Consider the following 17,408-nt stretch of genomic DNA (forward strand, 5'->3'; position numbering starts at 1 on the left):
TCAAGCCAAGTATGTATGTATGTATGTACAATTTATATAAAGCGCGATTTTGTACAGTGGAAATAAACCGAGTAACCGTATTATACACATATTTGTGAGGAGTCTTACATATGAGCCGATGCCTTGCAAACGGGACACCAATTCTTTAACCGCAACCACTGGTTAATACACGCAGCATGGTAACCGTGATCACATCTCATGCTACCTATCTCATCTCCTGACATAAATTCTTCCTGAAAAACATGCAATTAAACTTATTCCGTCGCTAAATTACAGATATGAAAATATATATAAGGTGTTTTTTAAAACTTAGTAGTAATACACAGAATCCTAAGTAGGCTTGTAAATGAACCGAACAACCAATTATAAGTATACGTGAACATGAATCTGTTGTGCCTAAACAAAATAACAGAACTAAACTATATTATGACGAGTGACATTTTAATTTCATAAACTAAGCTAAATTGTAACGAACCCAAAAAAGATGATAATATAAACGATCGTAACCAAACAAACTAATAAAACATAAACTGATGGACATAAGTGAACATAAACGAACGGGACATAAACATGCATAAAATGAACATCCGTTACAAACATGAATGAACAAGCGAGACACGTGTTCATGTTCGTTTGTTAAACTAAATGAATACAAAATTTGGCTCATGTTCGTTTATCAAAAAATGAACATAAACGAACTTCCCGCCAAACAGTTCAACAAAATTAATTTAAACTGTAACAATACTTCAGAATTGTTAAGGATATTTGACAAATAAATACCTGACAAATACTGCATTTTGTGTCATTTAAACACCAATTGCCTCGCAATTTACATTCATTTATATGTAATTTTTTGTATACACCAATTTTAAGGCATTTTGATAGCTCTTCTTCAGATAATGCAGTGCTCACTACACCTATTTCATCCTCTAGAGCCAATAGCTCCTGTAAGCAAAAGTCAAAACATACACCGAAAGTAAAATATTTGAAACTGAAAGTCAAATGTTGACTATTATTCCTCAAAATGACAAAAAGACTAACCTCATAGGACATGTTATCAATGTCGAGTCGCATGCCCCTATATTGATCATAGAAGTTGAAACCGCCAAGAAATGAATTTCCAAGAATTTGCTGCAAATTTGACTCGTTTATGGGTAAGTTAGTCAAATTTTGACTTTGTTTAAATCAGTAAAGTTGTTAGCATAACAAGAAAAGAAATGTATATATTCAACATGTACAAAACCTAATATACCGTTTTATTTGAATTAAGCAAAGTTATTAATGCAACATAGGTTTTATAATGATATAACACATTAATATTTCTAAATCCAACAAAAACACATAAAAAATACTTTTATTCTTTTTAAAAGGTTACCTCAAATGATAGCCCTTCATCTTGATCAATCCTCTCAAGTGCAAGTAACACCTTCACAACACAACACCGAAAAAAAAATTAACTACAAACTAAAAATAAATAAATAAATTTAAAAAAACAAAAACGGTTACCACTTAGATCAAATGAGAAACATTTTAACCTGTTTCCTTATTATCAATGACGAAACAGGTTAAAAATCTTACCTATAGTCGAATGAAAAAAATTTCTGAAAAAGAAAAAGGTCAAATGTGTCAACATGAGTTAAAAAATTACATTTGCAATCGAATCCACATTATCAGTAATCACACGAGTAGATTGCATTAAAGAGGGATTATTCACACGAGCATTAACAGGCCTTCGAGTTATAACCGAAGAACCACCACCCCCTCTTCGAACAGACGTGCTCGTTTCTCCTTCGGTTGACCTCCGTTTGGCCATACTATTCCTCCTACCACAGTCAACCAAACCACTTTGACCATCTTGATTCGCAAGACCAGGTTTTTGACCACAAACTCTCCTCACTCTCGTATTAGACGACGACCCCACTTCAACTTTTGTACTATTTGGCTTCATAGTCAACCCACGGTTTGACTCGGGTTGACTGTCTCGAGCCTTTGACTTAAGCTTGCCACGGTTAAGCTCGTTTTGTTTGACCTTGTTGAGCTTCTGAGTATGGTTTGTATGATTAAGTCTTCCGCTGCATCCAATTCTGTTGCAGAATTGACTAACTTCTTCATCTCTAGAATTTGATTTCTTCTTAGGGGCAGAATTCCAACCAGCAGATCTTTTTCCAGAATATATATCCATATTAAGGACGTTTTACGTTTATTATCTGTCACACAAAAGTATTCTTGTTTTAAATTCAATAGTTTTTTTTTTATTAAAATCAATCCAAATATGCATCATAAATTCAAAGTTTTAAATATGCAATAACAGATGTTTGAGTAATCAACAAAACCTCAATGAATAAATTCCAAATAAACAGATTTCCAAAAGGGTGCATAAAAGATTATTAAATTATCATCTGCAGTGTTGTAAAATCGGTAACGGAAACCGGTGGGTGATTAACCGATGCGATTTCAGGTAATTGGACCTAAAATTCGGTCAAAATTGGTCAAAATCTTTTATTCAATCCGATTAATAAGTTTGAAAATTTTTATATTAAAATTTCAAAATTTTTGTGTGTACACATAATTTTGAAAAATCACATATAAAATTCCAATCATATTATTAAGCTTGAAAAGTTGTATATAAAATTTCAAAAAAAAAAAAAATTTGTGTGACTTATATATATAATTTTGAAAAATTACATATAAAATTCCATATATTCAGTAGACCAAAGTATTGAATTAATCAATCACAAATAGGACAGAGAAAAATATACCCAGTTTGCAATACTTATTGATGATCAGTCATCAAGAACATGAACAAGTTGATCATCACTCAACAATAATAATAATCGGTGATGAAAGATGTTGAAATTCTTATTATTATTAAGGCTTACCCAAGGAAGAGAGGGATTGGAGGATTGTGGCGGATGAAATTGAAGGGAAGAAATAATAATAATAATAATAATAATAATAATAATAATAATAATAATAAAGCTAATAATAAGGTGGGATAAAGACGCAAAGCAATCAAAGGAAGAAAGAAACAAAAGGAACTGAAATACCGGCATGTCTTGGTGCTTCAAATGGGTCAAAGTCCACGGCCGACTACACTATAGGATTAGTGGGGTGGTTTTAAACTAACCTTTTTTCACTAGAATACAATCTTGCAACCCTGCCTGGAATTTTACACAATAAAAATAACAGGGCCGTCTACGAAAACACAAAGATTTTTGCTTACCTTGTGCGACCATTAAAAATAGGCTCTTAAAAATAAAATTATTTTTAAATATGAACAAAAAAATGACCCGTAATTGGTTTATTTGGGTTAAAAGATAAATGTGTTTTATTTTTTAAATTAGTCGAAACTAAATACGCGTTTATTATAAAAGTTTTTAGTTGGGTTTCAAATTTAGTTATATGCTTGTGTTTACAAAAATTATGTATGTAACAAAATCATGTATATAATAAAATCTTAATGTTGTAAAACAAGCCTAATAGCTAAATAATATGCCAAAGAGCCATTTGATTTGAATAAGCAAGGCTTTCCCGATAGAAAGATTTGCCTGTGACAGAGATCCCAATTCTGTATCTATCAAAAAGAGACAGACCAGAGATAACACAGGAAGGTTTTCATTAATAAGAGGTGTGTAATATAATGAGGTACAATGACATGTATAAATAAGAAAATATAACTTGGAGAAAAAACTTAATCTATATTAGGTATTAATAACCATAATAATAATTATTCATAATGCTGCACATTGGTTATCAACTGCATACGCTTGGATATGTTGCTTCGTTAAAAACCTTGCTAGGAAAACCCAGTGGGACAAACCCATAGCTAACGAAAAAAAAGTGCAGCGCTTATTGTCTACCCTGATTTATATATCCGTTAAAATGGTAAATATCGCTATTCTGTGAAAGATTCAAAACTTTTGTACTCAATCATTTGTGTCTTCATCCATTGACCTACGAATTGTTAAGTTGAACGATGTTGCATGCTCTTCATGTGAAAACTTCTACTATATCATCTCATAACCATATACTATTGTATTGATATCCTGTTGTGTTTCTCTACATCGACAAGACTAACACAACTTGTTTTCATGGGTTAGTAATATATAAGCGCATATCTTTCATACCTTAAATATATCTTTCAACCAATTCTGTACATCCTAGATGGACACATGGCAGTAAATATAAATTAAGAAATAATAACCACGAATAACTAGCAACACATATTAATTTAATTATGGTACTTTCGAACAAAGAATTTTCATTCTTTGATGAGATATGGCAATTGTTAATTGTCAGACAACCTTTAACATACTTAGAAGATGAGCTTTTTTGATGTTAAATTTTTCAACCTCTTCCCGATGTGGTTTGATCGATTGATATAATTACACATATACTCGAATTGCATGTCGATAATGTGTATATCTTCATTGTAACTGTGATTATAGTGAACTTTTAAGAGTAAAAATTTGATAAGAGTATGTCTAATTATATCCAACTTATCTCTCTCTTTATCAAAATATCTCTTGATTTGTATCACGTTCAATCCAACTATGTTAGTCCATACATAATAAGCATAATTCCATGCATATTTCAATCCATTATGGATTTTTTCCCATCTTGACAAATTGTGCATGTGCTTTCATTTTTCAAGGATTTACTGCATAAACTTGCTTATTAACACATCAATTGTAGTATTACATATCAAAAATCCATGTTGTACCATATCTTTGTTTATTGAGATATTGTACTCATCATGTACATTATCTTCTATGTATGGTTATTGATGCATAAGAATTACATCATTAAGATGTATCAATTAACATTTCAAGTATTCAAATACCTTGGAAACTCTTCAGGAGTTCCAATTATATTCAACATATTCAATAATTGTATCGTATTCAAATATGACTCCATACGCAATGATCATTAGGTTCTCGAGAACATGCTTTACATGATTTGATAATTCAAATTGTTTAAGAGACTTTCTTTTAAACTTTCAGTAGCAACTAAATCACAACATTTATTAGACGTTGATCTAGTCTCTCTTTGTATTACCAGACCGTTAAGGTATTGGAAAGTCATTGCATCCACCATTAGAGAACACAAATTTTTAAAATTAATCATAGGTCTTTGCAAAATCCCTGTGACACCAATGTTGCCTTATATATATTTAACATGTTTTACAACTTCAGTTGTATGGAATGCTGGTCCGAAAACTATCCGTTACATTAGAGAATTTAATTCTGCCTTACTCGCGTCTTTCAATTTTGGCCAATCATTTCCTTGTTTTCATTCATAGGCGGATCTAAAATCCCGATCTTCATCATTTCAAGCGCTACATTATATAAAAAAAGTATAACGCCGTAGACTTTATTTCGATTTCATAAATCTTTGTAGACATGATACAATATAATTTACTAACAGCTTTTTGTTTCCAGATACATGAGGTTCTTGAATAATTATCATGTCTAATGTCTTTCAAGACACCTTTTTACTTTACCTTGATTTAACCATCTTGATTACTTGCTTCAATTTTCAAGGAACTTTTACCTTTGGAATAGACTAGTCTACCACGCTTTAGGCGTGCCATAAGACTCATTACCGATATGTGTTTGTCCTTCTAGGACACTAATATTAATCGGAGCATAAGCAGTTTATTTATATGACTTAGATAGTCACTCTATTTAGGTCAGTGAACATGTCTAGTAATTTATTTAGCAGTCTTTGAAAATGAATTGTCGGTTCACATCATATAGCTTGAGGATCAATAACAAGCCATTCTAGTTTATTTCTTTTATAAACTGTTTTTTTTTATCTCCCCTAATGTTGGGAATGTTAAATTACTTATAGTAAAATAACAATGAGCTGTGAATATATCTCTAATTAATGGCTCTAAGTATTTAATAATACATTAATATCGAATATATATATATATATATATATATATATATATATATATATATATATATATATATATATTCCCAACCTCCTTTGAAGTCCCATCTTTGTGTGTTGTGATGGATCAATTGATTTATATATCGCATAATAAAAATCCTATGGCAGGAAATACTTGGTTCTGACTGAAACTATATGTAAAGGGGAGGAAGTATTATAACTTCTTAGCTTGATGTGAATTAATGTTACTACATGCAAATGCATGTACAAATACATGTACCCAATTACGAACATACATTATTTATCTCATGACTTTCTTTGAAATCAACTGTATACGTTCAATAATTGTCTCAACACAAGCAATTAGTGTGTAAACATAAGGTATAAAAATTCAAAAACTTCTTTCAATGAATTAATAACTTGGGAATTAAATTCAGTACAATTACCAAAATAAATATGATAATCTAGAATAATGTGCTTGCTATCTCATTAACTAAGCCACAAATCACACAAACTTCAAGTTGTGACTTTGATAACCATTTAGACGATACATTGATTTTAAACACTAAATGGTATCATCTTAGTTGGGATTTCACACCCTACTTTAGTTGGTAATAGGCAATTTCCCTTGAGAGCAAACTTTGTATGTCTGATTATTATAAAGAATCTTTAAGTTCTTCAACACATTTCACATCATAATTGACTCGATGTGGTCTAACCGGTCAAGCCATTAGATAATCAAGATCCACAAACTTCAGTTTTATGATCGTATATGTATTATACTTCTTTAATGTAAGACTATAAATATGATATAACATTGTATTATACATCTTATTTTAACTATTAAACCATCACCTCCACAAACTTCTTCAAATTTAATATCCATATATAAAATATTATATTATATATGAAAGAAAATCTAATACTACAATAAAGGTTATATAGGTCCAATTAGTGGTTGTTATGTGACAGCCTCTAAGTTTCTTTTAATATTTCGAAATCTATTTTTGTATTTATTGAATTGAAACTAACAATGGTAACAAAAATGGAAGCTGATGCAATGGTATTGCTGCGTTGTTGTAAGCTGCAGGACCTGAGTTCGAATCTCCATTTAGCCCATTTTTGGTGTTTTTTGGGTTCTTTTTTATAGAAATAGATTTTTGTATTCGAAATTCTAATTCTTAGAAATTTTTTTGGAGTCTGGCCACGAGGTTTGAACTCCTTTAACATGAAATTTTATGAAATTTTTGGAGTCTCAGAAGGCTCCTACGAAAATATGTGTAAATTTTATGAAATTCTGGACTTAACCATGAGCGGTGTTGTAGGACTTTGGAAGTGACTTTTCATACAACTAGAGGCATATATACATCAACCTCTCCATCCACTTTGATTTTTTGGTTACTATTTTTTTTAACTTTAACCTATCAAATATGCTTCAAGTTTTCTTATTAGTGTTGGCTTAGCATTTTTTTCACAACACAAACACATGCTCAGGCTTCACATCTGGAAGGACAATGCAATTAAAAGCGCAACCTTAAACTCAATAAGAACAACGCAATTCATGTCTAGAAGTTATATATAAACCATGAACAAAATTCATGTCACCACCATCATCATTCTTTTTATATAAAATCTGGTAAGTTATTGGTCAAAGATTTGTATTCACATCTCAAGCATCATACATCAAATTGTGTACCAACCTAACCTACCTTTTCTTCTCTTTTACCTCATCTACAGCCGACCCATCACTACGCACTCACCATGTCTTTTCTTTGATTATTAACTAGCATTACACTCCACTTATCTAAATATTCTAAATTCATTATATTCAGGGCCGGCTCTGAGAAAAAAAAATTGTGCTGAAGGCGAACATTTTTTTGGGTCTTTAAGTAAAAGGAGTATTTTTGTTGGGTTTAAACAATTTAATTTTGATATGGGCTTACTTGGTTATAATTTAGGTTTTGTAAAATCTTTTGTATAAAAATAGACTTAAACATTGATGTTCGGTCTATTTGTACATATTTTAGTTTACTAATTTAGTCGTTTTAATCGTTTAGTTTAGGAACTGTGGTACTTCATACATGTTTATTGTGTTTCAGGTCACATGTACTTAACGCGCTTAATTTGGACCTGTACGAGCATGGAATGAAGACCCGGGATGTCCAGCACGCAAACCGAGACATTAAAATGGGCTTGCTGACTGAAGAGACCCATCGCATAGCGCGATGGGTGTTGAAGGTGGGGCATCGCGCTGCGCGATGCCCTGGAATTATTGATCTGGCGTTGACTTCTGGTCCATCGCGTAGCACGATGGACCTGGGGAGGAGACCATCGTGAGGTCCCCAAAATCGTGAAAGTTAGGGTTTTGTTTTATATCACATTGGGATGACCCTAGACGCCATTCTTCACCTTCCAGGATATTTTTAGAGCAACAAGGAGAGCCATCATCACTTCCAATCATCTCTAGGCATCATCCATGTCCTATTACATCATAACCGAAGCCCGAGAGATGCCGATGCGCGGCTAGTTCCTTCGAGTCATACCCGGGATGTAAAGTATTGTATCTTTCAGTTTTTCTCATGTATTAAGAACGAATTGATTGTAACTATCGTTGATGTTAATCTATGAGTATTGATGTCTAGTATGATTGTCCACAACGTTAGTTTAGGTTTATTTCGATCAGAACGATTAGTGTGCCAGTTGCTATGATAATTGCTTGTAGGATTGTTTTGACCTGTTAATTGCAAGAAAGCATACGTTTGCCCTTAGTCGAGTCACACTGACAGGGACCTTTGATAACCAGTGCCGTGTGTTAGCAAGCGTGGATGCCTAATGTTTAACCGGTTAGTCAGTCTGTAGTTGACACATGATAGTTTATCTGTTAAGTTGCATGAGTTTGCTGTTAGGTTACGTACTCGGATTCCCGGGTGTGATTTGCTTTGTCTGATTGATTGAATACTTGATTACCTGTTCGTTTACTATAAAACCAAACTGTTTGCTAGTGTGATCAGCACTTTACTTGAACTACTTCATAATGTTAGGAATCAGTTTCACTGCACACTGACAACATACTCCTCGTAGTTCGACACCCTACTTACCCTAGCTTGCTTAGGTGATTAGGAACACTGAATTAATAGTTTTTTACTAGATAGCGACAGTCTAGCATCAAAATGGCGCCGTTGCCGGGGAGTTAGTGCGCTTAGTGTTTTGTGTTAATTGATTTCTTAGTTTAATTTAGTTTTTGTTTTTAATTTTAGTTTAGTTTTATTTTCCAATTTTACGCAGGGTGTGTTATTTGTGCAAGTAGCAGGTTTATGCACACCCGCCATTCAGGGAGACGGTCTCCACTGATTTACGAGCAAAAATCAAACGGTTAGCTCGGCAGAACCGAGCTCTGATCAGACAGCCAGATATGGAAGGTCATAACCAGAACCAAAACCAAAACCAAGACCCACCACCCGAAATTAATGTTTTCCAACCCGAACCAAACCCACCAAATAATGACCTACCACCACCAATACACACCAATCAACAACCCCAAAATTCAGCCCGACACTCCAGAAACTGAAACCGAAACCATGACAAACTCGGGCCATCAGCCCCGAACAATAGCCCTCGTCATCGACAGCAGATTATTCAAGATTTTGACCATGTCAGTATTCACACTGAAGACAAATAAGAGGGAGATGAGGAGGAATTTGGGCTGAGAAATGACAATGCGGGTTTGCGTGTTGAAGAGGTTGAGGAACCAGTTAGCGTGAGAGGTAACAGGTGGAGGAACAGGAATCTTGATCGAGGTGGTATAGGAAGATATCGGGAGGAACAGAGACAGCCGATTCAGGTTAATCGGGGAGGTTTTGAGGAACCGAGGGCCAGACAAAGGAATTACAGGCCTCTGGTTCAGGGTGTTAACAGTCGGTTCAGACCGGCTATTTCAGATGGTGCATCACCGATTGTCCCACATGTGCGTATTCAGGGACAACCGACATTTAAATCCCTTCCGTCCTACATCAACATAGTTCCCCATTTTCACGGACTGGGATCAGAAGACCCGTATTCACACTTGTCAGATTTCTCAACTATTTGCGGGTCTATTGGTGGTGGTACTTATGATCAGGATGAGGTCCGGTTGTGATTGTTCCAGTTTTCATTAAAAGACAAAGCAAAACACTGGTTCAACTCGCTACCGATGCACAGTATTGAGAGCTGGGCCGAGATGCAGCAGATTTTCCTTAACGAGTATTATTCGCAGTCGAAGACTAACGAAGCCTGGATGGAGATTCGACATTTTGCACAGTCACCGGGTGAGTTATTTCATGAGGCATTTATTATTTATAAGGAGATGGTCAGGAAATGCCTGCACCACCAGATTGAGTTGTGGGAGTTAGTGAAGTGTTTTGTTGACGGGTTGACTTACGAGGACAGAAAGTATTTGAAATCATCATGTAATGGGATGTTGTTGAACCAACCAAAAGAGGATGATTGGGATTTCCTTAAGTTTATGTGTGAGCATTCCAAGTCAGAAGCAGCAGCTGAACGAAGACGAAAAATCGGGGTTACCCGAACAGTTAAATCACCTTCGAGCGAGTCAGTCATAATTGCAGAATTGGAACGCGAACTCGCAAGTTATCGGAAAGAGAAGAAGAAAGAGATTGGTAAAGTCAGGGTTAAATTCCCGGTTTGTTCAGATTGTGGCAAGTTGGGACATAAGGTTGAAGATTGCCCCGGGGTTGATGATGATGAGTCTACCGATGAGGAGGAAGTCGGTTATACGTACGGGGAGTCCAAGGGCCAAGAGTTTAATTCAAATACTTATCACCCGGGCCTAAGGAATCACCCGAATTTCAAATACGGGAACGCGTCGAATTAGTTGAACCCGAACTTTCAGGGGTTCAGTCAGACCCGACAGCAGAACAGCTACCGTTAGGGTGGTTCGAACAGTCAGTATAACAGTCGAGGGTATAACAGAGATGGTTACCGGGGTAACAGTTCGTCAGTTAATCAGAATCAGGACCAGCAGAAGGGTAGTTCAGGAACTTCAGATGAGTTAATACATTCAAAGTTAGATGCGTTATTGAAGCTCGTGACTGATAATCAGAAGGAAACGCAGAGACAGTTCAAGTTGAGAGATAAGTCAGCAGAAGCAATGTCAAAGCAGATTGGTCAGCTCGCAGCAGACGTGGCGAGATTTCAGAAGAACGCGGCTCAGCTACCGAGCGATACCATAGTAAACCCGCAACATGCCAGCTCAAGCTCGAAGAAAGGTAATAGTGCGCACATTAACGCGGTAAGTCTTGTACCTCATTTTGAAATTACCTGTGTTGAAAGTGAGTCGCCACCGCAGTTTGTTGAGGCGGTGGTGAATGATGTTAGTGATGAGAATGAAGGTGTTGGTCAAAATGAAATGGTTTTCCAAAATGAAGTGAAATTAAAAACAGATGAATTAAATTTTTGTGAAAATTTCATTTGTGAAAAATGTCTAAACGCCAAATTGACCAACACGGGAGATGAGGTGGTGGAGAATAATACCACCTCAAGTAAACTCCAAGACCCGGGAGTGCCATTTTTATCAATTCAATTGGAGATTTTAAAACCGATCGGGCACTTCTAGATCTTGGAGCATGTGTTAGTGTCATGCCCGGCAGTTTATATGATCAGTATGAGTTTGGCCCGTTAGAGAGTCTAAACACCATTGTGGTGTTGGCGAACCAAATTCATACACACCCCAGGGCATGGTCACTAATGTAATGGTTCAAGTAGATGATTTTTGCTACCCAGTTGACTTCCTTGTACTTGATTATGATAAGGGTAATATTAAACAATCTGAAGTCATACTGGGCAGACCATTCCTTGCTACAGCACATGCGGTAATTGATTATGCTGAGAGATTTTTGGACATTAAGTGTGGGAACCGTGTTAAACGGTTATCATTGTTTGAAAATGCTACTAACCCTCTTGTTGACAAGTGTGTACCATCATGCACGAATCATACAAGAGAGGAATGTTATGTAACTGACAGGAACGAGCTGAAAAGTAGCATAAAGAGAAAAGGGGGGAATGAGAGAGGCGTTAAGATGAAAGATGGAGAAAAACCAACAGCAAGGAAGGGATGGAGAAAAAAGGAATCGATAAGTTCCATAGTGACTTCATTGATTTATGGAACTTCTTGAAGCATTCGAGGCATTGTCGAGCTGTAGACACACAATTCAGCGCTGACCGGGAGGCAACCCGGGTTTGTAAGTGTGTTCCATTTTATTTTCTGTTTTTCGAGACGTTGTTTGACTTTTGTCTCGAGTTTTGTGCAGTAAATCCCAAGTGTGGGGAGGTTCGGTTAGCATTTGGTTAAATTCACGTCAATCCAGGTACGTATTGCAAATTCCGACTTCGGAAACGTGTTCAGGGTAACGTCGGGATGTCGAAAAGTGACCAGGTCCGAAAATGCCCGACCCCAATTCGACAAAAACTTTCTGTTCACTAGGGACCATCGCGCTACGCGATTGCCCTGGACAGTAGACATCTTAGACGTCTGACGTCATCGCGTAGCACGATGACGCCAGACCAGACACCATCGCGCTACGCGATGGTGTCTGAACCCTAATTCCATATCAATTAGGTCGCGTAGCGCGACTTTGGCTTACCTGACCCATCGCGCTACGCGATGGGTCCTCGGACCTCCGAAATTTTTATTAAAAAGAAAAAAATATATATTTAAAATAAATAAGTAATAATAATACAATAATATTTATATATAACAATCCTCCCACCTTGTCTGTTGTATTTGATCTGTATATTTGTATATTTATTTGTTGCTTTTGGAACTTTGTAGGTGTGTTCACTACAAACCCTCACGAGACCTCACTCGTCCACCCGGGCTACCCCGGGGGGGGGGGGGCTTAAAGGGCTTGTTGCATACGCTAAATGCAATCGTGAATCCTACGAAAGTGAGTTAGGTTTTTTATTAATTTTAATTAATTCACAAAAAATTTTATGAAATTGACTAACTCGGCTCGGTAATGATTTTTATAATATAATAATAATATTAACTCTCGAAAGACCTAAGTCTTATACTTGTGAGTGGTTGCTTATACATGTCTCAAGATTTGTGCAGATTTGGTTAGACAGAATTGGTCAGTGGTGGAGACGTGTGTCACAAGTGTGTTGAGAGTTGTGGGCCGAGTTTAGCATTGTATTGTCTTGATTATCAGATGATTTCGGTTTCATAAACTTTTTGTTAGTTGTATTTTTTTTTATTTTAGTTGTTTGAATTGTAATTGTATAATTTGTTTTAGTTCATCACATTTGTTCCTCGAGTTTTTAAGTAGTCAAACTGTCAGTTCAACCCCATCCCCCAAATGATTATTAATTTTTTTATTATTATTTTAACATTGAGGACAATGTCAACCTCAAGTGTGGAGATGGGGGAAAACTGAAAATTTTTAGCCCGATAGCACCTCGAACAGTATTCAGAAACTTAAGTTATTAACTGTCACTTATTGCTATTAATGCCAAGTTAGAGGTTTTTGGTCATGGTTGGTTTTTCAGCTTCTCGATAGTTTTCCCGACAAATGTTTTTAAAATGAGAAGTTTGAACATGGAATCGTTTAGGCCGGATAACGAGTCAAGGGGACGGGTATACATGTTTCATATCGGCAGCCCATATTTCCAGATATATTGTGAGATTAGCCCCTATACTTAATACACATATTATATAATAGATACAAAACATGTCTTGTCATTTATTGAGGGAAACCGATATGTTTTACAGAATTAGAACTTACTTGTCACATGCTTTTCAAGATCTTAATACCACCACCTGTATGGAGATTAGGACTTTAGAAAACCCATTCCGTACATATTTTCCTCACTAAATAAATTCCTTACCCGACATTACCCCCTAGGAGCTCATTTGGACCATATTCCTTTTTCGTTTGTTAAACTGAACATTACACGCCATTCAGCCTTGGCCTTAATATTATTTTTACCCGTGTGATGCAATCCAGTTCGTTATCGAGTGTATATATATCGAGGTGTACTTAGTCATCGTGATGTCTAAAAAAAAATTGAAAAATCAGCAAAAAAGACAAAAAGAAGTTATCAGTTCAGTATTCCAGTTGTTATTAGCAGTTGAGTATGTAAATAACAGTTGATTATGTAATTAGTTCGTTTGTATTCGTGAGTCTGTATATTGGTTTGTTTAACTGGGTTTCATCCACCTGAGTCACTAAATATGCCTAATCCGCACCCAAACTTAAGCCTCAGCAAAACCTTAGTCCGAGTCTTTATGCAACCGGTGGTTAATGGATGGAGATAAGACTGACCTGCAAGCATATTAAGTTGTAACTCATATTAGGTATTTTAAGGGCAGAGACATATACTGGCACATCTTTTGTCAGTCCAGATATTAAACCGAGTGGAGTGTTGATAGTGTGAGGGGTGTGAACATGTATGCCCTAACTGGAAACAAAGTACACTTGTCTGGGCGATTTTATAGTTTTATTGTAACATTAACTTTATTTGTGGGTTTTAAATCTAGAATGTGTCAGCTTGGGAAACTGGGTATGACCTTAAACCTTACTAGTATTAATGGTGATAATTGGTTGACCTATGATGGCGGTTAATGTTTACTTTAGAGTTTTGCTAGAGGGCAAGCAAAAGATAAGTGTGGGGATGTGATGTTCGGTCTATTTATACATATTTTAGTTTGCTAATTTAGTCGTTTTAATCGTTTAGTTTAGGAACTATGGTACTTCATACATGTTTATTGTGTTTCAGGTCACAGGTACTTAACGCGCTTAATTTGGACCTGTATGAGCATAGAATGAAGACCCGGGATGTCCAGCACGCAAACCGAGACATTAAAATGGGCTTGCTGACTGAAAAGACCCATCGCGTAGCGCGATGGGTGTTGAAGGTGGGGCATCGCTACGCGATGCCCTGGAATTATTCTGGCATTGACTTCTGGTCCATCGCGTAGCGTGATGGACCTAGGGAGGAGACCATCGCAGGGTCCCCAAAATCGTGAAAGTTAGGGTTTTGTTTTATATCACATTGGGACGACCCTAGACGCCATTCTTCACCTTCCAGGCAATTTTTAGAGCAGCAAGGAGAGCCATCATCACTTCCAATCATCTCTAGGCATCATCCATGTCCTATTACATCATAACCGAAGCCCGAGAGATGCCGATACGCGGCTAGTTCCTTCGAGTCATACCCGGGATGTAAAGTATTGTATCTTTCAGTTTTTCTCATGTATTAAGAACGAATTGATTGTAACTATCGTTGATGTTAATCTATGAGTATTGAATTCTTGTATGATTGTGCACAACGTCAGTGTAGGTTTATTTCGATCAGAACGATTAGTGTGCCAGTTGCTATGATAATTGCTTGTAGGATTGTTTTGACATGTTAATTGCAAGAAAGCATACGTTTGCCCTTATTCGAGTCACACTGGCAGGGAACGTTTGATAACCAGTGCCGTGTGTTAGCGAGCGTGGATGCCTAATGTTTAACCGGTTAGTCAGTCTGTAGTTGACACAGGATAGTTTATCTGTTAAGTTGCATGAGTTTGCTGTTAGGTTACGTACTTGGATTCCCGGGTGTGATTTGCTTTATCTGATTGATTGAATACTTGATTACTTATTCGTTTACTATAAAACCAAACTGTTTGCTAGTGTGATCAGCACTTTACTTGAACTACTTCATAATGTTAGGAATCAGTTTCACTACACACTGATCACATACTCCTCGTGGTTCGACACCCTACTTACCCTAGCTTGCTTAGGAACACTGAATTAATAGTTTTTGACTAGATAGTGAAAGTCTAGCATCAAAAATGCCACAAATGAGAATAGAACTCATAACCTTTTGGTTGTGAGTAACACCCTTTTCCACTAGACCAAGCTAGCGGTTATGTAATTGAGTTTAAACACTAAATATTTGTTTTAATAAAAATACATATAATTTAAAAAAAATCGGGCCTAGCGGGGTGTTGGGCCTGTGACCATTGACCACCCAGCCCCAGCCCCACCACCCCCTCCCCCCGGCCGCCCTAATTATATTACATATTCTGTAATATAAACTCTTGCTGCAAAGAAGAGTTCACAACAACCAGTAACAATCACACAAAACTCTTTCACTCTCTCTATCTCTGTTAACACCACCAGTACCACCACTAACTACCACCCACCATCTCCGGTGTTCACAACAACCCACAACACCATCACCACCGCTGTCCTCTTCCTCATGGCAGCAGCAACATCACCCACACCACCACCATAACACCTTCACAACCTGTATAAAACCACCGTCACACCCAGGGCCGAATCAACCAGTTTGGTGACCTAAAAAGATGTTTAAAAACGGGGCCTTGTTATAAAAAAAATTATCTTGTTTTCACTCCAATAAATCAGGATGTCATCATTCTTTGCAAATAGTTTAAATGCCACTAAAATCACACACATTAATCGAAATCCAAAATTACAAATGTTTAATTATTAATTTTAATTTAGAAATATTTCCCTGTCCCTAGAGACGACCTTGGTCACACCATAGATACACCACCCACCACCGATGGCATGATGTTATAGCTTCAAACCCAACCCGAGATACCTCTACGGTCTGCTATTAGACCCAAACCCGGCCTGAATCACGCTTCGGTCTCTTCCCGTAACCGAACACATCGAGCCCGTTACCAGCTTTCAAGCTACAACATGTATTTGGAATGAGCCTCGGGAAGTGGAGCTAGCACAAGCCTTTTTGTCTCATTAATCCATAGTCTTAATCCTAGAACTAAGTTGGCTAAAACTCATCTCTAAACTATTTTTAAATTTTTATAAAGTTATTATGCTGGCTCTAACACCCAAAGATCAAGATACACATTAAGAAAATGTTAAGTTGTGTCTTGGAAGGTTTAGAAACGGATGAATATGATTAATAAAGTGGGTTTATGGTTAAAACTTGGTTAAACAGGCATGATATGTCAAGACATGAGATTTGTTGAAGATATAACTTTTAATGACTAAACATCTTGTTTAATAGATTTCGATGAGAATATATTGTTTAGACGAGTATACACGATTTCAATACAAAATAAAAGTGTTTTTTTTAAGTCCAATTACATTTTATAAATTTAAATAAGTTAAGATGGATTTTAAAAGTTTTGAATATGACTTTGCATAAAAACTATATAAAAATTGTCATTGACAAACGACAAAATATAAATATTATTAACGAAGAAGAAACTGACTAAGTGAAATATACGTGGAATGGAGAAAACTATTTTTCTGTCAAAATAGTGATTTTTACTTAAATAAATTTTTTGGAAAATATATGTAAGTTAGACGTAAAAATAATTGTTTTTATGAACTAAATGACTGAAACGGTAATAAAACCAACTCAGAAATTTGCAAACGAAAATAAAATGATATTGTAGTTTACTAAAAGATTCATTGCAACTTATAGAATTATTAACCATAAATAAATATATAATTTTAGTATATATTTATTTAGCA

General features: G+C 35.9%; 1 protein-coding gene across 1 annotated transcript; it reads right to left on the reverse strand.

Annotated features, from left to right (window-relative positions):
* Positions 1-2: 2 nt before the first annotated feature.
* On the reverse strand, positions 3-2,949 carry LOC143594335 (uncharacterized). Its single transcript, XM_077073667.1, has 6 exons — positions 2,880-2,949; positions 1,649-2,207; positions 1,376-1,426; positions 1,042-1,131; positions 781-945; positions 3-233 (listed from the first exon to the last, which is right to left on the reverse strand). The coding sequence occupies exons 2-6, from the start codon at positions 2,180-2,182 to the stop codon at positions 105-107; spliced, it is 969 nt and encodes a 322-aa protein (XP_076929782.1). The 5' UTR covers positions 2,183-2,207; positions 2,880-2,949; the 3' UTR covers positions 3-104.
* Positions 2,950-17,408: the final 14,459 nt, after the last annotated feature.

Source organism: Bidens hawaiensis, unplaced genomic scaffold (assembly GCF_021521415.1).
Source record: "Bidens hawaiensis isolate Kalapana, Puna unplaced genomic scaffold, B.hawaiensis_p1.1 tig00001692_1, whole genome shotgun sequence".
Taxonomy (NCBI): domain Eukaryota; kingdom Viridiplantae; phylum Streptophyta; class Magnoliopsida; order Asterales; family Asteraceae; genus Bidens; species Bidens hawaiensis.

What these genes read in the sequence shown, in the direction of transcription:
- LOC143594335 (XM_077073667.1), bottom strand. Translation starts at nt 2,182, where the DNA reads ATGGATATATATTCTGGAAAAAGATCTGCTGGTTGGAATTCTGCCCCT. An exon ending in ATGTGGATTCGATTGCAAAT is followed by an intron (nt 1,427 to 1,648) that starts GTAATTTTTTAA and finishes TGTGTTGTGAAG; the next exon opens with GTGTTACTTGCACTTGAGAG. An exon ending in TTGATAACATGTCCTATGAG is followed by an intron (nt 946 to 1,041) that starts GTTAGTCTTTTT and finishes TTTTGCTTACAG; the next exon opens with GAGCTATTGGCTCTAGAGGA.